Source organism: Nannobrachium achirus (genome assembly GCF_963921795.1).
Source record: "Nannobrachium achirus genome assembly, chromosome: 20".
NCBI classification, from domain to species: Eukaryota; Metazoa; Chordata; class Actinopteri; order Myctophiformes; family Myctophidae; genus Nannobrachium; species Nannobrachium achirus.
In genome coordinates this window covers 44,548,557-44,568,630 of record NC_137827.1, presented here as the reverse complement: position 1 = coordinate 44,568,630, position 20,074 = coordinate 44,548,557, and the positions used below count along the sequence as shown (strand labels likewise).

Here is a 20,074-nt window from a genome sequence, read left to right as displayed (position 1 = left end):
CACACACACACACACACACACACACACACACACACACACACACACGCACACACACGCCACACAGGCTAAGTTACGGTGGATAAAGGGCATCTGAAAGGGAAACACAAGGAGACGATCCAAGTGATTAAACTGTAGTGAAGGACGGAAAGAGACAGGAGGAGAGAGAAATGAGTGTGGAATGAGAGAGGGAGAGAGAGAGAGAGAGGGAGAGAGGGAGAGAGAGAGAGGGAGAGAGGGAGGGAGGGAGAGAGAGAGAGAGAGAGAGAGAGAGAGAGAGAGGCAACAGAAAATATGAGAAACGGAGAGAAAGAAAAACAAAAGAACACGAGAGAGGGAGAAAGAGAAAGTGCTCGGGGGTTAGCCTGGGGCTCCAGGAGAGAGAGGAGCAGATTAAAGCAGGTACTATTCCCTTTTAAAGACCTCTCTCTCTCTCTCTCTCTCTCTCTCTCTCTCTCTCTCTCTCTCTCTCTCTCTCTCTCTCTCTCTCTCTCCCTCCCCAGTCCCCACCCCTCCCCAACGGTGGGAATATCTCCTTCATTAGAGGCGTCCGATCAATGGACTGAGAACCTGGGATGATTGATTTTAATGGAGGAGTAAGTGGAGAGGGCTAAAGATCTCACCTGGTGGAGAGAGACAAGCGGGGAGATATGAGAGGGAGAGAGAGAGAGGGAGGGAGAGAGACCAAATGGGAGATGCTATAATATATCGTCGTTGTCGGGTGGAAACCTTGTATCTCCAAGTTTCAAATTTGTACGTTCTTTCTCAAAGTCAAGCCCTGCTTTATCATACAAGGCTGTCGCACAAAAGTAGTGAAAACAGCAGATCTACAGGCACACAACGCCTCGCACCGCGAGGCGTTGTGTGCTTGTAGATCGGCTGTTTTCACTAGTTTAAATCATTTTTAAAATGATAAATGAAAAACCAAAGGTTTCGGACATACAAGGTTTCCACCCGACAACGACGATATATCGTTCACTGTGAATGAAGGCAAAAGAAAGATGGAGAGAAGATGATGATAGACAAAATATTAATCCAGAAATGATAAAACAAAGCCCAGAGAGGAAATACCAAAGCGAGAGAGAAAGCAAGGGAAAGAAGCTTTGAGCGTGAATGACCAAAGCTTATAATTATAAACAGCAGCAGCAGCAGTAGTACCATCTAACTCACTATCTTTCACTGGCCTCTCCCCAGGGACGTGCTGGGCCCCTGATTGAGCCTGGGAAAAAGAGTTGGAGAGGCCCTCATTGCGCGCTATAGAGAGATTTGTGATAAAGTGACAAGCCAGTGGGCCAATTACATGAGTTTGAGTTGTCGTTGTCGGGTGGAAACCTTGTATGTCCAAAACCGTTTGTTTTGTATTTACTATTTATCGTTTTAAAAATGATTTAAACTAGTGAAAACAGCCGATCTACAAGCACACAACCGCGAGGCGTTGTGTGCTTGTAGATCTGCTGTTTTCACTACTTTTGTGCGACGGCCTTGTATGATGAAACAGGGCTTTGCTTTGCGAAAAAATTTACAAATCTGCCCGACAGAGACGATTTACTTTGTTGGCCACCCAGCCCCCAAAATGGAACGAAGGCTGACATTTTATTTACATTTTTTTCCTAATGGCCGGCCTGGACCGGCCGGGAATGAACCGGCCTTTCGGGAGTTGTCCCGCTTTTCCCAATGGCCAGCACGTCCCTGCCTCTCCTCTCAGAGATGATGAGCTATACCGGAAGAGGATAGAGATGAGTGATGTAATAGAGGAGAACATTACAGGTGGAGCACTACAGCAGGGGTGTTCAACGTTTTCAGGCCAAGGACCCCTTAGTTGAGAGAGTAAACTCTGGGGACCCCCTGTTGAAGACCCTTGCTCTACAGAGAGAGAGGACCACTACAGAGACGAGAGCTCTGTGGAGGAGAGCTTTATAGAGGGGAACTTAGCTGTCGCCACTTTGTCGGTGTCTCGCACCGAGAACCGCCGACGTGCAAGCCCACAGCGCGCCGCGTCCGCGCCACTCTGTGGGCTTGCACGTCTGCCGTTCTCTGCGCGCAACGGAGGATAATTTAGGGTCATAAGAGAGAGGAGCACTTCATAGAGAGGGCGAGCTTTATACAGGAAAGAGTAACTACTGGGGAGACCTTTTACAGGGAGAAATGATTTTTCTTCTACAGAAAGGACAGGAGAGGGGTTTACAGGGGAGATTTTTTACAGAGGAGACCTTCAAACACAAGAGCTCTACAGAAGAGTGTTTTTTTTCCTTTTTTTTTTGTGTGTGTGTGTGGGGGGGGGGGGAGCCTGCCGCTCCAACATTTGACCGTGCGTGTGTGTCTGTCCATATGTCCATCTATATGGCTCTGTAAGTGGTTTTTCAGGCGATCTGTAAGGCGTTCCACATGTGTCAGAGGGCCGGAGGTCTGCCAGTCGATGCTCTATAGATTCTCTGTGTGAACACATTGAGGGTGTGAATGTTAACATCAGCAGGTGTCATGTGATATAGCATGAGGGCTTTAAAGGCGTTTAGCTTACCTGACTGTTACCTGGAGAGATCTCAGTCGTTCAATTGAAAGAAAAATAAACTTCAGCTCCTGGATCTCCAACGTTGTCCTCTTCCACGCCATATGGTTGAGCACCAAGTCCCTCAGGGCTCTATGCTTGTGTCTTTCTCTTTTCTGTTTTTTGTGGGGAAAGCTTTCATTGAAAATAGCCGATCGTCAAGCTCACAGCGATGCGACATATCGATTGGCTTTTCCAGCGAAGGCTTTCCCCACAATACGGATACTGGGGTTTAAGTGGTTATATTTGACTGAACAAACTCCCAACACAAATATACTGTATCCTCGGAATAACTGATTAATTATGCAAATTATCGTTTTTTTAAACTTGTGGGCTATTATTAGGCAGACATACTGTATATCTACAGTACAACCAGTAAGACTCCTAATCGGGAGATAAGCGACCGTCAGGTCGCATACACAATCTTTAGAAGGCAATGGTAGGCAATTAGGAGGGAATATGGGAAATGGGACAGATCCATGTTGATGACATGACTTTAGAGATACTGTGTACCGCTTTGCGTGATGAAAATGTGCGCAAATCTTTGAATATATGTATTTTTTAAGTGAACATTTGTAACTCAATTTTGCTTCTGGGGGGTCCCTGGAACTAAATATTTTGAGATGGGGGGGTCCTTCACATGAAAAAGTTTGAGCATCACTGACATGAAAACATAGGTTTCTTGGCACACATTTTCACGATTTCTCAAAAATAGCAGATCTACAAGCTCGCAGCGCGGCATTCGGTGCCGCGCTGTGAGCTTGTATATCTGCTATTTTTCAATAGTTAACATTCATGACGCCCCTGTGCGTGTGCGTGTGAGTGTCACTGTCTTAGACATACTGAATTTAATGGCAATCTGTGTTTCTCACTCTTTAGATAGATAGATCTAAAGAGTGATAAAAAAAAAGAAGCATCAACAATACAGAGCAGTCGTAAAAAGAAGGTAACGTAGGTTATTTCTCTACAATAACAGTTCTTGTCTCTAGACTGTTAGCAAATATTAGCTATTTTCCATCATTAGGAAATCTGTTTATGGCAAATATATAAACCACAAGCCTCTGTTTAATATGTAGATATCTCCATCTCAAAAATAAAAAAGACGTTTAGGTATTTAGCAGATGGCCTTCTCCAAGAGTGACTTGCCAAGCACAAGATAAAAAACATTAGAATCGTTAAAACACATGAAAGGCATTTAGAATCATTAAACACATGAAAAACATAGAATCATTAAACGCACCACGCAGAATGTTGTTGAACACAAACATCTCCACTGGACTCCTTTCATTCCCGCTTTAATCCCTTAAGTAAACGAGCTCACGCTAAAACATTGAAACTGGGGATTTTAATTTGTATAAATCCTCCCTCTTTATGTTTAATTTGCATAAAGAGATTTTACATATTGTTGTTAATCCTCACATAATTTGAATCGTGCTATCAATTACCCCTCTCTCTCTCTCTCTCTCTCTCTCTCTCTCTCTCTCTCTCTCTCTCTCTGTCTGACGCACGCACGCACGCACGCACGCACGCACCAACCCTGTCCGTCTCTCTTGCTCTGTCAGACACTTGCACACTCTTTCACTCTCTTTTAGAATGATTGGCTTTCAGATCTCTGTCTAGTGCTGTGTGTGTTTGTCTCTCTCGCACACGTGCCCCACGCACGCACACACACACGCACACACACACACACACACACACACACACACACACACACACACACACACACACACACACACACACACACACACACACACACACACACACACACAGACTCACTGCCATTTCCATTAGTTGAGGGGATTCTGTTCTCACCAGTGCTCTCGGGCCATATAGTCATTTGAATAGGCAGCACGACACAGCTGTGCGTGTGCATGTGTGCGCGTGCATACATGTGTGTGTGTGTGTGTGTGTGTGTGTGTGTGTGTGTATTGTATGGTTATTTACTCTGCGGTGCAAACAAAGCAAGGTCAGAGTCAAGGTGACATGGTTTCACCATCCCTGCCTTAACACGCAAACAAGTTATTCTGCCTCTCTCTCTTTCATTACCCCATCTCTCTCTCTCTCTCTCTCTCTCTCTCTCTCTCTCTCTCTCTCTCTCTCTCTCTCTCTCTCTACTATGAATAGTCAAACCAGTCAGTTTTGGCGTTGGACCAAAGTTAATTATCTCACCCTGGGGATGTGGTCTTAAACAATGCTATTAGTTGTTAATAGTTTTTAATTACTGCCCTTCTCTTTAATATAAATCGACCCCTCCCTCCCCTCCCGCTCCCTGCCTCCTTCTCTTTCTCTCTCCATTTTGCTCCGTCTCTCCGGATTTATTTTCTTTATTTTTTTCCTCTCCTTTTCCACTTCTGTCTCTTTCTCTCGCTCTCTGGCTTTCCTCTTCCCTTCGTGTGGCGCTGGGTCTTCTTCTTTCGTGGAAGGAGGAGGCCATTTGTAACCGTAATTAAATGGAGGAATGGAAGAAGAGCATGAATTTACCTCCCAGCGCGGCTCGTTTCTAAATGTTTCTGTTTGAGGCCGCGTTGGCTGATTAATGCCAGTACATACGGGTTTAGATAACCATTTACTGGTTCATTTGGACAAATGTATTGTTGGCGTGCCGCGGAACGCTGAGGCTGAGAGGCGCTCCAGTTCAGCCGAGGCGAAGGAGCGACAGAGCGAGAGAGAGAGAGAGAAAGAGTACGGAGAGACAGAGTTGAGGGCTGTCGCAGTGCCACAGCACCATCTCCTGGTGAGTGAGAGGTACTGCTGGCGGACAGGTTGCAGAAAGCTGTCTTCTCGGTTATCTTCGCTTTCTATCCCTTAAAACAGTGGTTCTCAAAAGACCCTTTTCCACTGACATGGCCCAACACCACACCACACCACACCACTCCACACCGCCCACTTGTGCCAGGTTTTCCACAACAAGAACCTGGGTAGAGTGGTGTGAAAGTGGTACTAAACGTGGTACTAAAAAGTATCCAAGTAGGTCTGAGCTAGGCCAAACAGGGACAAACACTTCATAATGACTGATCACTCACTGACTTTTCATTTAGACCACCAGGATATAGTTGTAATACATGATAATAGATTCTATTGTGATATAATCACTGTTTTAATACATTATAGTGTATTATAATTATCAGGCACGTGCACATAGACATGAAAGGGGGCTTGAGCCCCTGCACGTTTATCCGCCTGTAAAAAAGTGCCCTTTCCAGACCATGAATGCAGTTTTTACTATGGCAAAAGAAATGCAAATGTCCTCTTTCCATGCCATACCTGAAGGCAGCATTCAAGAGAATTGCCTTGTCCAAACTCTCCTGAACTTGAATGCATCATCTTATGTTGAAAGAATTGCCCTCTCTGTGTAGAAATCCATGCCGTGTGCCACCTCTCCAGTATTACCTTTTCATATGCTTAGTTTAGTGTGGTATGAAGTACTGAAAATAGCCGACCTCCAAACAAACAACACACCTGGATGCACGCACCACCTAGGCATCCACGTGGTGCAGACATTAACACTCACGTGCTACCGAGTTCGATTCCCAGCACTCCACAATCACAGTTGTCGGCGTTCACAGGTGGGAAGCCGGCAGGTGACCGTGTCCTTGTCACTGCACTAGCGCCTCCTACTGGTTCGTCGTCTGCTGCGCTGGGAGGGGAGACTGGTGAACATGGTGGCTGGTTGCTACACCTATACGCACGCATGCACGCACGCACTCGCGCATTGCACTCGCGCACGCACTCGCGCACGCACATAAGGTGGCAAACTGAGAATAATTCTCCCGTAGGCTGTAACCAAGTGGACCAGTGAGGCTCAATTTGGTTACAATTTGAACACACTCAGACTTACGAATGGGTGCTTTAATAGGATGCGGAATTATTCATGTTTTATGTCGGGAGAAAAGGTTGACAATGTACTTTGTTCGTGATTTGTTTTGGAGTCTTATAACACGGGTGGAAATATCAACACACACACGCACGCACGCACGCACGCACGCACGCACGCACGCACGCACGCACGCACGCACGCACGCACGCACGCACGCACGCACGCACGCACGCACGCACACACACACACACACACACACACACACACACACACACACACACACACACACACACACACATTCCCCAAAAACGTCTACACACATGTCTACATATGTTCATGTGTTTGTGATTAATGATGGCAGCAATAGAGCAGCTCACAGCCAGCTGTTGCCTGACACCTGATGGACCCGTACCCCCTCTCTCTCTCTCTCTGTCTCAATATCTCCTCTTTTTGTTTTTCTCTATTTCTCTCTTTCATTTCTCTCCGTCTGTCTGTTGTGTTCTGACTTCTCTTTCTCTCACCTCTCTCTCTGTCTGTCTCTTCCTTTCACAGACATTCTTTCTTTTTTTTTCAACTTAATTTGTATTGTGTCACATGCGCACATATTTACAGGGTCAACATTTTACATCATTTTCATCATCATATTACAGTCCATTTCAGTTCCATTCCGTGGTGTCATTATTCCGGGCCGTGTATTCAGTCCATTTCTCACATTTTTCAAGAAACTCAGACATTCTTTTATTCTCCTCTGTTTTGGCGTTCCTGCATGTCTTTCTTTCCCTCTTTCTGCCCCTGTCTCTTACACCCTTTCGCTCTGGATTCTCTACCGTCTCTCTCTTTAAGTTTCTATTTGACACACTTTAGGATGCAATTTGTTGAAAGCTTGTAGATTAGCTATTTTCAGAATGCAACACTGTTGTGTGATGGAATATAAATTATGCATAAAAGTCAGATACTGTGACTGACCAGTGACCTAATATGCCCCCCCCTCTCTCTCTCTCTCTCTCTCACACTCTCTTTCTCTCTCCAAAGTATATAGCATCACAAAAGGCAAGAGTGGGATTACTAAACTTTTTGGTTGCACAAGTAAAAATGAGCACCTGGCTTTCAAGGAGGAACAAAATCCAAGGAGTAGGGTCAGTTGAAGCAGAACTCATGACAAAGGGACTGGTTGCAGCTCCAATTAGAATAGTTTTCATACTACAAAATGATTTCTCATCTGGAAGAATTTGTTTACATGTGGGGGCAAGAGGATGTCCTGTGCAGTATTGAGCAAGAATCGTTGGTTTTGGCTTTTTAGAAGAAAAAAAAAAAACCTTTTGCACATATGTTGTAGAATGTCCTGAGGATTTTGTAAGTGTAACTTTACTTTATTTGTTTATTTAGACGGGACAATGCATATTAATGAACACTACATGAAAGCAATGTAAATAAGCCGGAATTAGCAAGAATGCTAAATTTCATCCGTAGTCCCCACATGAAGACAAAACAATACATACCAACAAACAGTAACCCTACATTAGGAGAGGGCGCCTAAGAACATACATACAAATACTATTTTTCCTCAACCAAGAGAAAACAACAAAAACAACACATATTACTAACAGTACCCTACATTAGAAAAGAAAAGTTTAAAAATAAACGTACATGACATGGGCTGTACTCTTAAAACTATACATGGTCACAGGTTTGATTGTCAACTAACCATTTTTTTAGATTGAACTTGAAGGATGGAAATGACAAACAGTCTCTTATTGTTAGAGGTAGGTCATTCCAGATTGAACATCCCTGCACTGAAAGGGTGTTTTTTCCAAAAGCGGTTACCCGGTACGGTACTTCGCAATCCCCTCTAGTGATTGCTCTAGTATTGAGTCCTCTATCGGGCTTCCTTTTTATGAATTCCTTTAGGGGAGGTGGGCATAGACCATTTAGGGTCTTATATATGATACTGACCTGTTTAAATACCTTAAAATTAGCGAAACTCAAAAAACGGTACCTCTGAAGAATATTACAATGGTGATATGAGCGGGGTTTCCTATCGAATACCTTAAGCGCACTCTTATATAGCTGTTCAATGGGTTTGAGAATCGTTATACCTGTGCAAGACCAGTTTGTGAAACAGTACTCAATGTGTGATTGGATCATGCATTGGAGATAAGATTTAGCAGCACTAACTGCCAAACAAGGTCTGATTTGTTTAAAGTTCTGAAGGTTGAACTTGATTGTGTTTGTAACCTTTTTTACATGTTTTTTAAAGGTTAGGGTTGAGTCTAACATGACCCCGAGGTACTTGAACTCTGGCACAAGTTCAAGTTCCTCTCCACCCAGAAACACATTTGATGACTCCATCACAACTGGTCTTTTGGAAAAAGCCATGCAGACCGTCTTTTTTGCATTCAGGAGCAGGCATGAGTCTGTAAGCCTGCTGTAACTAAAGATTAATAAAAGTGTGGTTAAAGGTCTCTCTCTCTCTCTCTCTCTCTCTCTCTCTCTCTCTCTCTCTCTCTCTCTCTCTCTCTCGCTCTCCAGTAATGAACAAGGGTCAGTGTGTGACCAAGTACTACCGCTGGATTCAGAAGAACGGAGGCTACATCTGGATCCAGTCCAGTGCCACCATCGCCATCAACGCTAAGAACAATAACGAGAAGAACATCATCTGGGTCAACTATGTTCTCAGGTCAGAACAACACTGATAACACCATAACAAGAACATCTTTCTGGGTCAGAATAGATCGGAACAAAACAAATGACTTCATATAAGAATATGTTTCTTGGTCGAATAGTCTAGTCAGAACAAAACTAATGTATTCATATAAGAATATCTTTCTGGGTCAAATACTCTACTCAGAACAAAACCAATAACTTCCCAATAACCGCCAATAGGCGGCCCGCGGGCCATTTGCGGCCTGCGGGGGGCTACTGTCTGGCCCCCACAAACCCCAGTAATAATGGTGGCATAACAGCAACAACACTATTATATCGTTTTTTTCGAGTGGAAACCTTGTATCTCCAAATTTGTATGTTCTTTCGCAAAGTAAAGCCCTGCTTCATCATACAAGGCCGTTGCACAAAAAGGTTTTCACTATCATTAATCATTTTTAAAATGATAAATGCAAAACAAACGGTTTTGGACATACAAGATTTTCACCCGACAACGACGATATCTAAACTGTCACTGGAGTAGCGGGAACGCCGCCGTCGCCCCCTGCAATGTTGTGGCCCTCGGCTTGGTACCCTAGACATAATTCGGCCCTTGGGGAAAACTAATTGGGGAACCCTGCCGTATACAGTACTTATAGTTTTATAACTGTCTGTCTGTCTGTCTGTCTGTCCATGTGTTCCTGTCTGTAGTTTACACGAGTACAAGGACACGCCCATGGACATCGCCCAGCTGCCCAACCTGCCCGAGAAAACCTCAGAGTCGTCAGAAACATCGGACTCCGAATCTGAAAGCAAAGAAACCTCTGGTAGGATGGATGAGTGTATAGAGGAGAGAGAGAGAGAGAGAGAGAGAGAGAGAGAGAGAGAGAGAGAGAGAGAGAGAGAGAGAGAGCAAAAACGGAATGAGAGAGAGAAATGGATAGGTAGGAAATTGCTTAGCACTGTGGCAGAGCAATACACATTTGCAGAGGCAAGGGCAAACAACACAAGATTATAGGACAGTTGGTTCTCAAAAACCTTTTTTAATTTCAAGGACCCTCCTAACTTTTAACTGTAGTCCATTTGGTTCCATTGGTTCACTCTCAAGAGTTAAAGGGGTACTGTCACCTAAAGGGGTACTGTCACCTTAAGAAGTCATCTTAAAATATAAGTTAATATTTTTATGATGTCATTGTGGGAATGCGCAATTATAAGCCAATCAAATGACTGTACTTAGACTACTTACTGTACTGGTCAGCTGTTGTTGGGGGGCGATGGGCAGATTACACTGTGACATGAGTTTCAGCCTATTTCAGACCGTTTTCAGAGAGACCATGTGACCTAATGTATTATAATTTCGGGGCGTGTCAGCGAGCCTTTAAGGAATCCTGGGGGTCCCTGGACCCCACTTTGAGAATGCTGTGCATTGTTAATTCAACAACTAGTACATGTGCAGTGGTTGGAGGTGGTTTCCCTATACCAGGGGTCTTCAACGTTTTCAGGCCAAGGACCCCTTAGATTCCATATAGTTTTATTGTTTGACAGCACAATCATCAGTTCATGTCAATTTGTGTTTTCAGATACATATTTAACCACTTGAATCATCAATACATAACATGATATTTCATATTAGACAGCTCTTTTTTCTACACCAAACGTATTTTGAGAACTTTAGCCGAAAATAGCCGATCTACAAGCTCAAAAAGCCTCGCAGCGCGAGGTGTTGTGAGCTTGTAGATCTGCTATTTTTCAGTGGATATCTGTGGTTCACCAGTAGCCCTGCCTGAAGCTCGTAAGCCCAAAGAGGAAATAAATAGGAAAGTTCTGTAAGGCGAAGCCAGCATTGAGGGGGAGAGAGAGAGAAGCTATTGGTCTGCTGTGCGTGCCAGCATGTATCATTGATGAGCGCTACAAAGCCAACAGCTACTGGGAGAACTGGCATGATACGGACACTGGCCCAGCACAGAGACAACAGCTCTACAGGGGCTGGGTCATTTTGGTCAGTTCAATTGGTTATAATGGTGCATAGGGACACTGTTCCGCCCCTTGCATTTATCTCAAACACATCCCTACAGAAATTCATAAACAAATAAGTGGACAGTCGTAATTTTAATGGAACGTACTGCAGTCTTTACTGACATTTTGGAAAGCTGATAGACAGTGTAGGAGAGACACAGGAGAGAATGTTGGAGTGGGAACTGACCTTAAATGAGCGTGAGTATGTACAGTATAACGTTGTTGTTGGGCAGAAAACCTCATCTCCATATTTCAACTTTTTGTGTCGCTTTTTCCCCCCCGTAAAATAACGCCTTACAGCGTCACACAACAGCAGCAACAGTGACACGTTTTGAGCTTGTGGTTCTGCTACTATTTTCCTTTTTTGTCAGTACTGTTGGTGTTTATTTGTTTTTTAAGAACATGCATGTGAAGATATAGTACTGGCGCAAAACATTAAAACAGGAGCTTGGGTAGTGCATAAATTGGGACTGATTGAAGTACTGGTACTCCTATATTTGCTCGCAGAGTCTCTATTTGAGCGAGGTTTCGCGGCCATGTCCCACCCCCAACACTTTTTACATTTATTTATTTGATTCATTAGTTCAGGCTACGTCGCAACGCAATGGCTGACATTCGATAATATGAGGACAGTTTTTCACACGACATTGCGGTCAGAACGCTCGCTTGCTGGCAGTGCAGATTATTATTATTCTTTTTTTTGCAAATCTTTGAATATACCTACAGTATACAGTATATATTTTGAAAGCGAACATTTTCAATATAAATCTTCTCTTCTGGAGGTTCCTGGCACAAAATATGTTGAGATGGGGGTCCGCAGCCAAATAACCCATTTAGGCCTAGAATTATTGAATGTTTTAACCAGTGAAAAAAAGCAGATATACAAGCTCACAGCGCGGCACCGAGTGCCGCGCTGCGAGCTTGTAGATCTGCTATTTGAAAAAGTCGTGAAAATGTGTGCAAATCTTTGAATATATGTATTTTCAAAGCATTGATTGATTGATTGAAGGCTTTATTAGAAGTTTGCATAGGAAAATGTACAGATTCATGACGGTACAGTTCACTGGTACAAGGTCTACTAAAAGGAGATCCATGAAAAGACTAAGCTTATTTCAACAGGAAACCATTAAAGTATCTCATATAACATTGAATGACAGACAAATAGAACACAGTACTATGCAGTAGATATGTAAAGAAAAAAAGAAAACAGTAGGTCTATACAATCAGTAAGTACAGTATATACAATATATACAAGGAAGGGGCAGGTAACAGTAAGTCTAAACAATCAGTATGTACAGTATATACAAGGAAGGGGCAGGGAGGGTAGGGTTGGGCTAGGTTTTTTACCAGTTGCGAACGGCTGCTGCCTGTAAGTGGTTTTTCAGGGCATTTTTAAAGGATGCTAGTGATCCACACTCCTTTATGGCCTTCGGTAAGGCATTCCACATTTTTGTGGTGTAGCAGAAGAACGAGTTCGACCCTTTCTTTGAGTTGACTCTGGGTTGAACGTGATCTGTGGCACTGCCTCTGGTGTTGTAATTATGGACATCCTTAACGTTTATAAAGTATTTTGACAGGTACTTGGGTATCATAGTGGTGTGGTGTATCTTGTACACCAGGCCCATTGCAAGTTGCTGTACTCTGTCAAACAAACGTTTGTAACTCAAATTTTGCTTCTGGGTGGTCCCTGGAACTAAATATTTTGAGATGCGGGTCCGTGGCCAAATAAATGTAATTTTGTGGGTCCTTCACATGAAAAGGTTTGAGAACCACTGACATAGTAGTCTCTCAAGAACAGACTAACTGAGCTCCAGTTAAGTGAAAAGTACCCTTTCTTTGACGATGGCTAGCCAGATTGCTAACATAGAAACAGAGGTTTTTCAAAAAAATCTTTGAAGGATTCAAAAGACACTTTCACGATTTTTCAAAAATAGCAGATCTACAAGCTCGCAGCGTGGCACTCGGTGCCACGCTGTGAGCACATATCTGCTATTTTTCAATAGTTAAAGCATAAAATAATGATACACAATGATGTGTACCCGTTCTAATATCAATTTGGGGGACCTATAGAGACATTACAGAGGGGGGAAGTGTTCAGATCTAATGAGAGCTTGTAACGGAGTCTAGGAACCCTGCGTGTTCCCTTGTCTTTTCTTCCCTTTTATTGTAAGTCACTCTGAATGATGGGAGCTGCTGAAGACATGAAATGTAAATGTAATACATTTCAATGAGCCTGGGAGTCAAGCGTTTGGCGTCTGGCTGACGCTCCTATCCACAGCGACTTCACAATGAGCGCAGCGCTAGAATAATCGTCAATTCACAAATGGGGAAGGACAAAACAACGGCACCTTGACTGTAGAATGATTTAGAAAACAAGAAATAATGTTATAATGTGGCGGACATCTATGGGTCAATGGGCTGACAGATTCAAACTAAGCAAACCTGCGATGGATAGAACAGCGGCAGCACCTAATAGATTAGATAGATTAGATTAGGGGTCTTCAACGTCTTCAATGGGGTCTTAGTCGAGAGAGAGATGAAGCAGGGACCCCCCACAACCCATAGATACCATATAGTTTCATCGTTTGACAGCACAATCATCAGTGTATATTCAGATATTCAACCACTTGAACCGTCAATACTTAATAAACTTGACCTTCCACTCTGTACTTAGTCTGCTCTCTTTCCCCTCTACACCAAAGCTTTGCCAAAAATAGACGATCCACAAGCTCACAAAGACTCGCAGCGCGAGGTGTTGTGAGCTTGTAGATCTGCTATTTTTGGCTAAAGTTCTCAGAATATGGAATAAATCAATAATTCAAGTGATTAATATAAAAAAGGAGGAAAACATTTCCAGATTTTCCAGATTTGGAGGACCCCCTGTAGTAACTCTGAGGACCCCCAGGGGTCCCAGACCCCCTGTTGAAGACCCTTGGATTAGATGTATTGATTGAATTACAGTAATCATAGCAGCATGAAACACATGCAGGACAGATTCAGAGTAAAGAGATACATCTAAACTTCAACAACAACAACAATATCTAGAAATACTGTTCCTACGAAACAGTGTGGGCTCGCTGCTTCCTCATTGGCTAAAGGCCCTGCCTTTGTACTGTCTGTAATTTTTTTTAGGAGAATAAACTTGACCTATAAAGTTTTGGTATAACATACTGGTCATACTGGCCACTTCTCCGTTGAACTCAATGGCCGCCATGTTATATCTGTCACCCTATTACTTTGAATGGTGTCCACGTTCCCGATAAAAGAGAAAGGATACTGTAAGATAGAATCAACATTATTGAACATCACAGGTTTACACAAGTAAAAAAGAAAAACAGCGGGCGAATTTTGTTTTCGTTCAGGCTCTGTCATTTTTCATTAATTCCACAATGAGAAAGCCAAGAAGAGGCAAAACAAAACAAAGAAAATGATAGAAAAGCAAAGTATTTGACTGAAAACAAAGGGAAGATTCAAGGTGTGCCCGGTTACAGAATCAAAACGGCTGCACCTCTACAAACTTTATAATGTACAACACAGCCCAAAACACGCCATACCGGTGTTCATAATGTGATCTAGTTTAGCCTTCATTGGCACCATCAGACGGTTGCCAGCTGTGATGTGGTCGCGGGGCGGTGTCTTGGCGCGGCGAGTAGGTTTGACTGATGCCAACCGCTACAGCGTCTGGCCACGGGCACCGCCAACAGAGAGAGGAGACCATACCAACGCTGTCTGCTGCCAACACGCCTGTTTAACTGGATTAGGGGAGGCTCGCTCCAGAATGAGACATCACCACTGGAAAATGGATACGTTTAAAGAACAGAGTTGGTACATGGTGTGAAATCTGGGTCTAAAAGGATTTACATATGCAGTGGTACCTAGGCATGTAACATTTAATCGAACTAATCGATTAGTACATTGGCTATTTTTTGCCACATGTACCTTAAAGGAGGACTTCACCACTTTTCAACCTATCTTCATATAATAGGTCCTCACTAATGTTCATGATAAAATATATTTAAAAAAAAATCTACTCAGTCTGGGTCTCATAGGAGAGCTGTGGGTAAGTCAAATCCTTCCACCGGTGACATCATCAATGGGAAATGCAAGCCAATAGAAACTGCAGGCTTTCTATTCCTGAAAAGTTGCAATGTTCAAGTGGAAGCCATTGTTCTCGTGATAATAAAAATCTAAATTTTCTTTTTCAAAAATATTGTTTACATTTTTTTTTCAAACGATGATGTCACCGGTGGAAGGATTTGACAGCTCTCCTATGAGACCCAGACTGAGTAGAAAAAAAATGTGCTATTTTATTATGAACATTAGTGAGGACCTATTATATGAAGACAGGTTGAAAAGTGGTGAAGTCCTCCTTTAAGTATAAAACAACAAGTCTTAGATTTGAAATAAGGCAAAGCGCTTAATTTGTTAGAAATGTAGTCTAGTCCAGTACAGTTGTCTTGTAAAGCCCCTTTTCCACTGACATGGCCCAACACCACACCACACCGCCCACTTGTGCCAGGTTTTCCACTACAAGGACCTGGGTAGAGTGGTGTGAAAGTGGTACTAAACGTGGTACTAAAAAGTATCCAATCCAGAGTAGGTCTGAGCTAGGCCAAACAGGGCCAAACACATCATAATCACTGATCACTCACTGACTTTTCATTTAGACCACCAGGATATAGTTGTAATACATGATAATAGATTCCATTGTGTTATAAACCCTATTATAATCTATTATAGTATATTATACATTATCATCGTAATACATTAATACTTGATAGTGTATTATAATCACAGATATAATCCATTATAGTGTATTATAATTAGGATAGTTGTAATATAAATTTATATTATTATAAGTATTATAATCACAGTTAAAAGGGTACATAATATGTTTCTTACTGATAGGGGTACTATTGTGTAATGGAAAATGTAGATATTTTTATGTGGTGCGGTGTGGTGTGGTGTGGTATAGTGTGGTGCTAATGCTGCGGTCGAAAAGGATTTGAACCCAGGTTTCCTGTGCTTTTGCAGACTGGTTTTACCACTGAGCTAATAGAGCCTGCCTGCTTGCTCTGGGGAGAAATTGAATTTGTGTCAAACCAGAAACGGGATCGTGTCAAAGGTTGCGTCCAACCGAGACACAGGATCTTAATGTCTCAATTGTCTCAAAGCAGAGAGATGAAAGACAAACACCCCAGTTGTATATGTGGTTGTAACATACGCTAGTATACAGATTGGACAAAATTGAAATGTATTCACTAAAACAAATAGGTAATAGAGCTTTAAGTACAGTACTCAAGTAAATGTCCTTTGTTATTAAATTCACCACTGAATTTAATACAGTGTCAAGTTGCTCAACAAGAATTTAATGGCAAAACAAGAACATTATTCGTGATAAGCTGTGTGTCACCAGCTCTTGGTGCTTGAAAAATTTGGACTCACAGACGGGCCGACAGAGTGCCTTATAATACTAGCTCGCAGCTAAAAATAGTAAAAACCTGATCCAACCAAAGTGGAACCAGTACAAGGTAACAATTGACTGAGTGGTTGGTTTTAGCCCCATGCAGGACACAGAGACCTGCCAACTGGGCAACACCTGCCCTCCCTGCCGTTATGCTGGCATGGGTTCGCATGGCACCACAGTGTGGGTAAAAGGCTGGGCCGTGCCAACACGCGGTTCACTGCTAGTCACTGATACTGTGTACTGTACAAAGGGAATGTTTTGTTTGTCTGAAAGCCGTCCAACATTATATAGAATATCCCCCCATGTCTTTTGGAATTATTATTATACACCTTTAATGAATAAATAATGTTTTTAAATGTAAGATCAATCTCAGCATTCAAATATGTATTATTTATGATAATTATAATAATTTCAAAATGCCAAAAATGTCCTCTAGTCATTTTAAAAAGAGATGACAGTAATTGAACATTGTCAATAATGTTTTCAGAACAGTGGTTCTCAAATTGGGGTCCGGGGACCACTGGGGGTGGTCCCCAGTAAAAAAATACTGTTATACCAAATGGACCCTTACAGGTATGTAACTCTGACCGTGTGCGAATGGAACCAAATGGAAATGTGGTTATGGAGGTAAAAAAAAATGTAAAAGTTTGAAATGATATTGAACCATCGTTAGAATATTAACCAGCCTCTTCCCGCCTCTGTCCCTCACAGACAACGAGCACTCCAGGATGGAGGGGAAGCCGGGCCAGCAGTCGGAGCGCAGCGAGGACCCGGAGGCCGACAGCAAGCAGCAGCGGCAGTTGCACGCCTCCGCGGAGCAGGGGGACATGAGGCGGCAGGAGGAGGGCGACAGCTCCAGCAACCCCGAGGAGAGCCAGGACAGCGACGACAGCCTGGAGCACTCCGACGGAGAGGCGGAGGAGCAGGCGGAGGGCGGCCGGGTGGGGGGAGGCGGCGCGGGGCTGGGAGGAGGAGGAGGTGGAGGAGGAGGAGGTGTGGGGCTGGGGGAAGGAGGCGCGGGGAGGCTGGGGAGGTTAGGAGGAGGAGGGCTGGGGGCCCTCGGGGTGCTGGGCGGTCTGGGGACGCTGGGCGGCCTCCACATCAAGGTAGAACACTACGGAGACGGGGAAGGGGCGGAGCTTCACAACGGCCAGTCGTCATCTGAGGAGGAGGAGGAGGAGGAGCAAGACGAGGAGGACGACGACGACGATGACGACGATGACGTGAAGGACTGCGACGGTGGCGGGGCCGAATCGCTGGTCGTGACCAGCGGGGGCGCCAGCAGGCTGCAGAAGAGAAAGAAGCGGCGGAAAAAACAGAAGTGGGACGGGACGAGAAGCCGGAGGCTGCGGCTGTCGACCACGCCCAGCCCCGACGCCATGGGCGACGCCGCGGCAGCGCCGCTGGCCGACCCCTCGCAAGCCTCCTCCGCCCACCTCCTCCCGTCGTCGGCTTCTCCCGACGCGGCGGCGGCGGCGGTGGCGGCGGCGGCAGCGGTGGCGGCGGCCTCCGTCCTCAAGATCAAGACGGAGATGTCGGAGCCCATCAACTTCGACAACGACAGCAGCATCTGGAACTTCCCTCCCAACAGGGAGATCTCTCGAAACGAGTCTCCCTACAGCATGACCTCCAAGCCGGCCCCTGGCTCCCACGACGCCTTCCCCTCCCCGCAGGGCGGGGGCTCCCTGCAGGTGTCCATCCCCGACTCGGTCCTCACCCCTCCCGGGACCGAGGGGGGCAGCGGAGGAGGAGGAGGAGGAGGGGCCGGGGGGAGGAAGCCTCCCTACAACGGGAGCTCGGCCCCGTCCTCTGCCTCCAGCGCAGCCAGCCTGGCTCCTCCCTCCAGCGTCTCGTCCTCGTCCTCCTCGTCCTCGGACCCCCTCTCCCCTCCCCTCTCCACCTCGCCGCGGGACAAGCACCAGGGCACGCCCACCACCACCTCCTCCTCGTCCTCCTCGTTAGTCTTCGTCAGTCCCAGGTTAGGCGGGGTCTACACCACCGGGACCATCCGCTACGCCCCGGCCGACGTCACTTTAGCGATGGCCCAGGGCAACCTGCTCCCCAGCGCCGTGAACTTTGTCGGGGACGGCGGCTCCGGTTTCGGCCTGGACCCCAAGACGCCCATGGAGATGCTGTACCACCACGTCCACCGGCTCAACATGTCCGCGGCGGCAGCAGCGGCCGCCGGGGGAAGCCCGTTTGTGGGCTCTGCGGCCGCGGCCGGCGCCGCGACGGGCGGCAGTAACGGCGGTCTGGTCGGGGGTCAGATGCCCGGCGCCGCCGCGGCGGCCAACGTGTTCACGACGGCGGAGGGCCTGTTCTCGACGCTGCCGTTCCCCGTGTACAGCAACGGCATCCACGGCAACGCGCACGCCACACTGGAGAGGGAGGAGGATTAGCGCCGGAACTGCTCGAGACCGCATTACTGTGTTCGAACAGAATCAACAAACTGTGTCAGAAACAAAAAAGATATACAAGACTACTTACTAGTGAAAAATAAAAGATGAATAAAAGACTACTTACTAAAACTCGCTCTTTTATCTATGCGGTGTAAGACTGTGCTTTCCGAGAGGGGAGAAAGAAAGGGAGGACGACAAAAATGTATTCTAGCACTTTGAATCTGAGCAACTGAGCTTATGTAACAGACCTGAATGACCCTCAACCATACCCCCACCCCCTTTTCTATTTTCCTTCTCTCCTCTTCCTCCCCCTCTTCCACTCTAAAACCCTTCTCTTTCTCTCTCCTTCGCTCCCTTTTTCTCGTGATCAGTGACATTGTTTCCCTCTGAATACAAACAGAAAACGTGACTATTCTTTATTGTAAAGAATTCCTTTTTTGCCTACAGAGAATTCATATTGCCTGAGGACTCCACTGGAGCCCGACGGGGATGCTTTTTTCATTTGACGTTACGTTACATCTTTATGAAGATGCTGATTGTGTCTGTATTTAAGGAGGACGGTACAGGTTATTTGTATGGTCAGAACCTCGTTGTTGGGTTCTCCTCCTCGGTATCTTGATTTGATCAAGGCTTATAGATGAAAACACATTCTGAAAGATATAGGAGGATGTTCTTGCGTTCGACAAAGGTCTCAGTGATAATCTTTTGAAAAAAGGTTTTTGAGGTTGTTTCTCAATGAGGGAAAAAAACGTAGTTTAGGGAAAATGTTAATGTTAATTCTTTCTCTTCTTTTTTCATTTATTTTCTTTTTTACAAATATATTCTAGCTCAGATTTAACGTACAAATCAAGCATTAAAAAAAGCAATTTCAGCCGGGTAACGAGCTGTGAATAGAATGTTACTACTTCGTCTCTTAATCCAGGACTTCTCCTACAGGTCTGCACCAAACATAACCTCATCACCTCTCCTTCGATTCACGCCCCCTACCATTTCTATCTATCTATGCTAGCTACATAGCACTAGCTAGCTTTGTTTCTCTGTCTATAGTAGGCTATAGCGGCCTTCTCTTTCAATCTCTGTGTAGCTAGCTCTTTTTCTGTCTCCGTTTCTCTGTATGGCTATCTAGCTAATGAGATAGCCATGTTCTCTCCCGACCGTAGTTGACCTGACCCATCTCTTGCTGGCAATTCAGA

General features: G+C 44.9%; 1 protein-coding gene across 1 annotated transcript in view; it reads left to right on the top strand.

Annotated features, from left to right (window-relative positions):
• Positions 1-18,881, top strand: part of npas3 (neuronal PAS domain protein 3) — a gene marked incomplete at both ends in the record, with an annotated part of 476,542 nt that extends 457,661 nt beyond the window's left edge. The window contains 3 exons of the mRNA XM_080750653.1: positions 8,889-9,036; positions 9,711-9,826; positions 17,194-18,881. Coding sequence (XP_080606779.1) covers positions 8,889-9,036; positions 9,711-9,826; positions 17,194-18,881 — 1,952 coding nt within the window. The remainder of the gene's footprint in view (positions 1-8,888; positions 9,037-9,710; positions 9,827-17,193) is intronic.
• Positions 18,882-20,074: the final 1,193 nt, after the last annotated feature.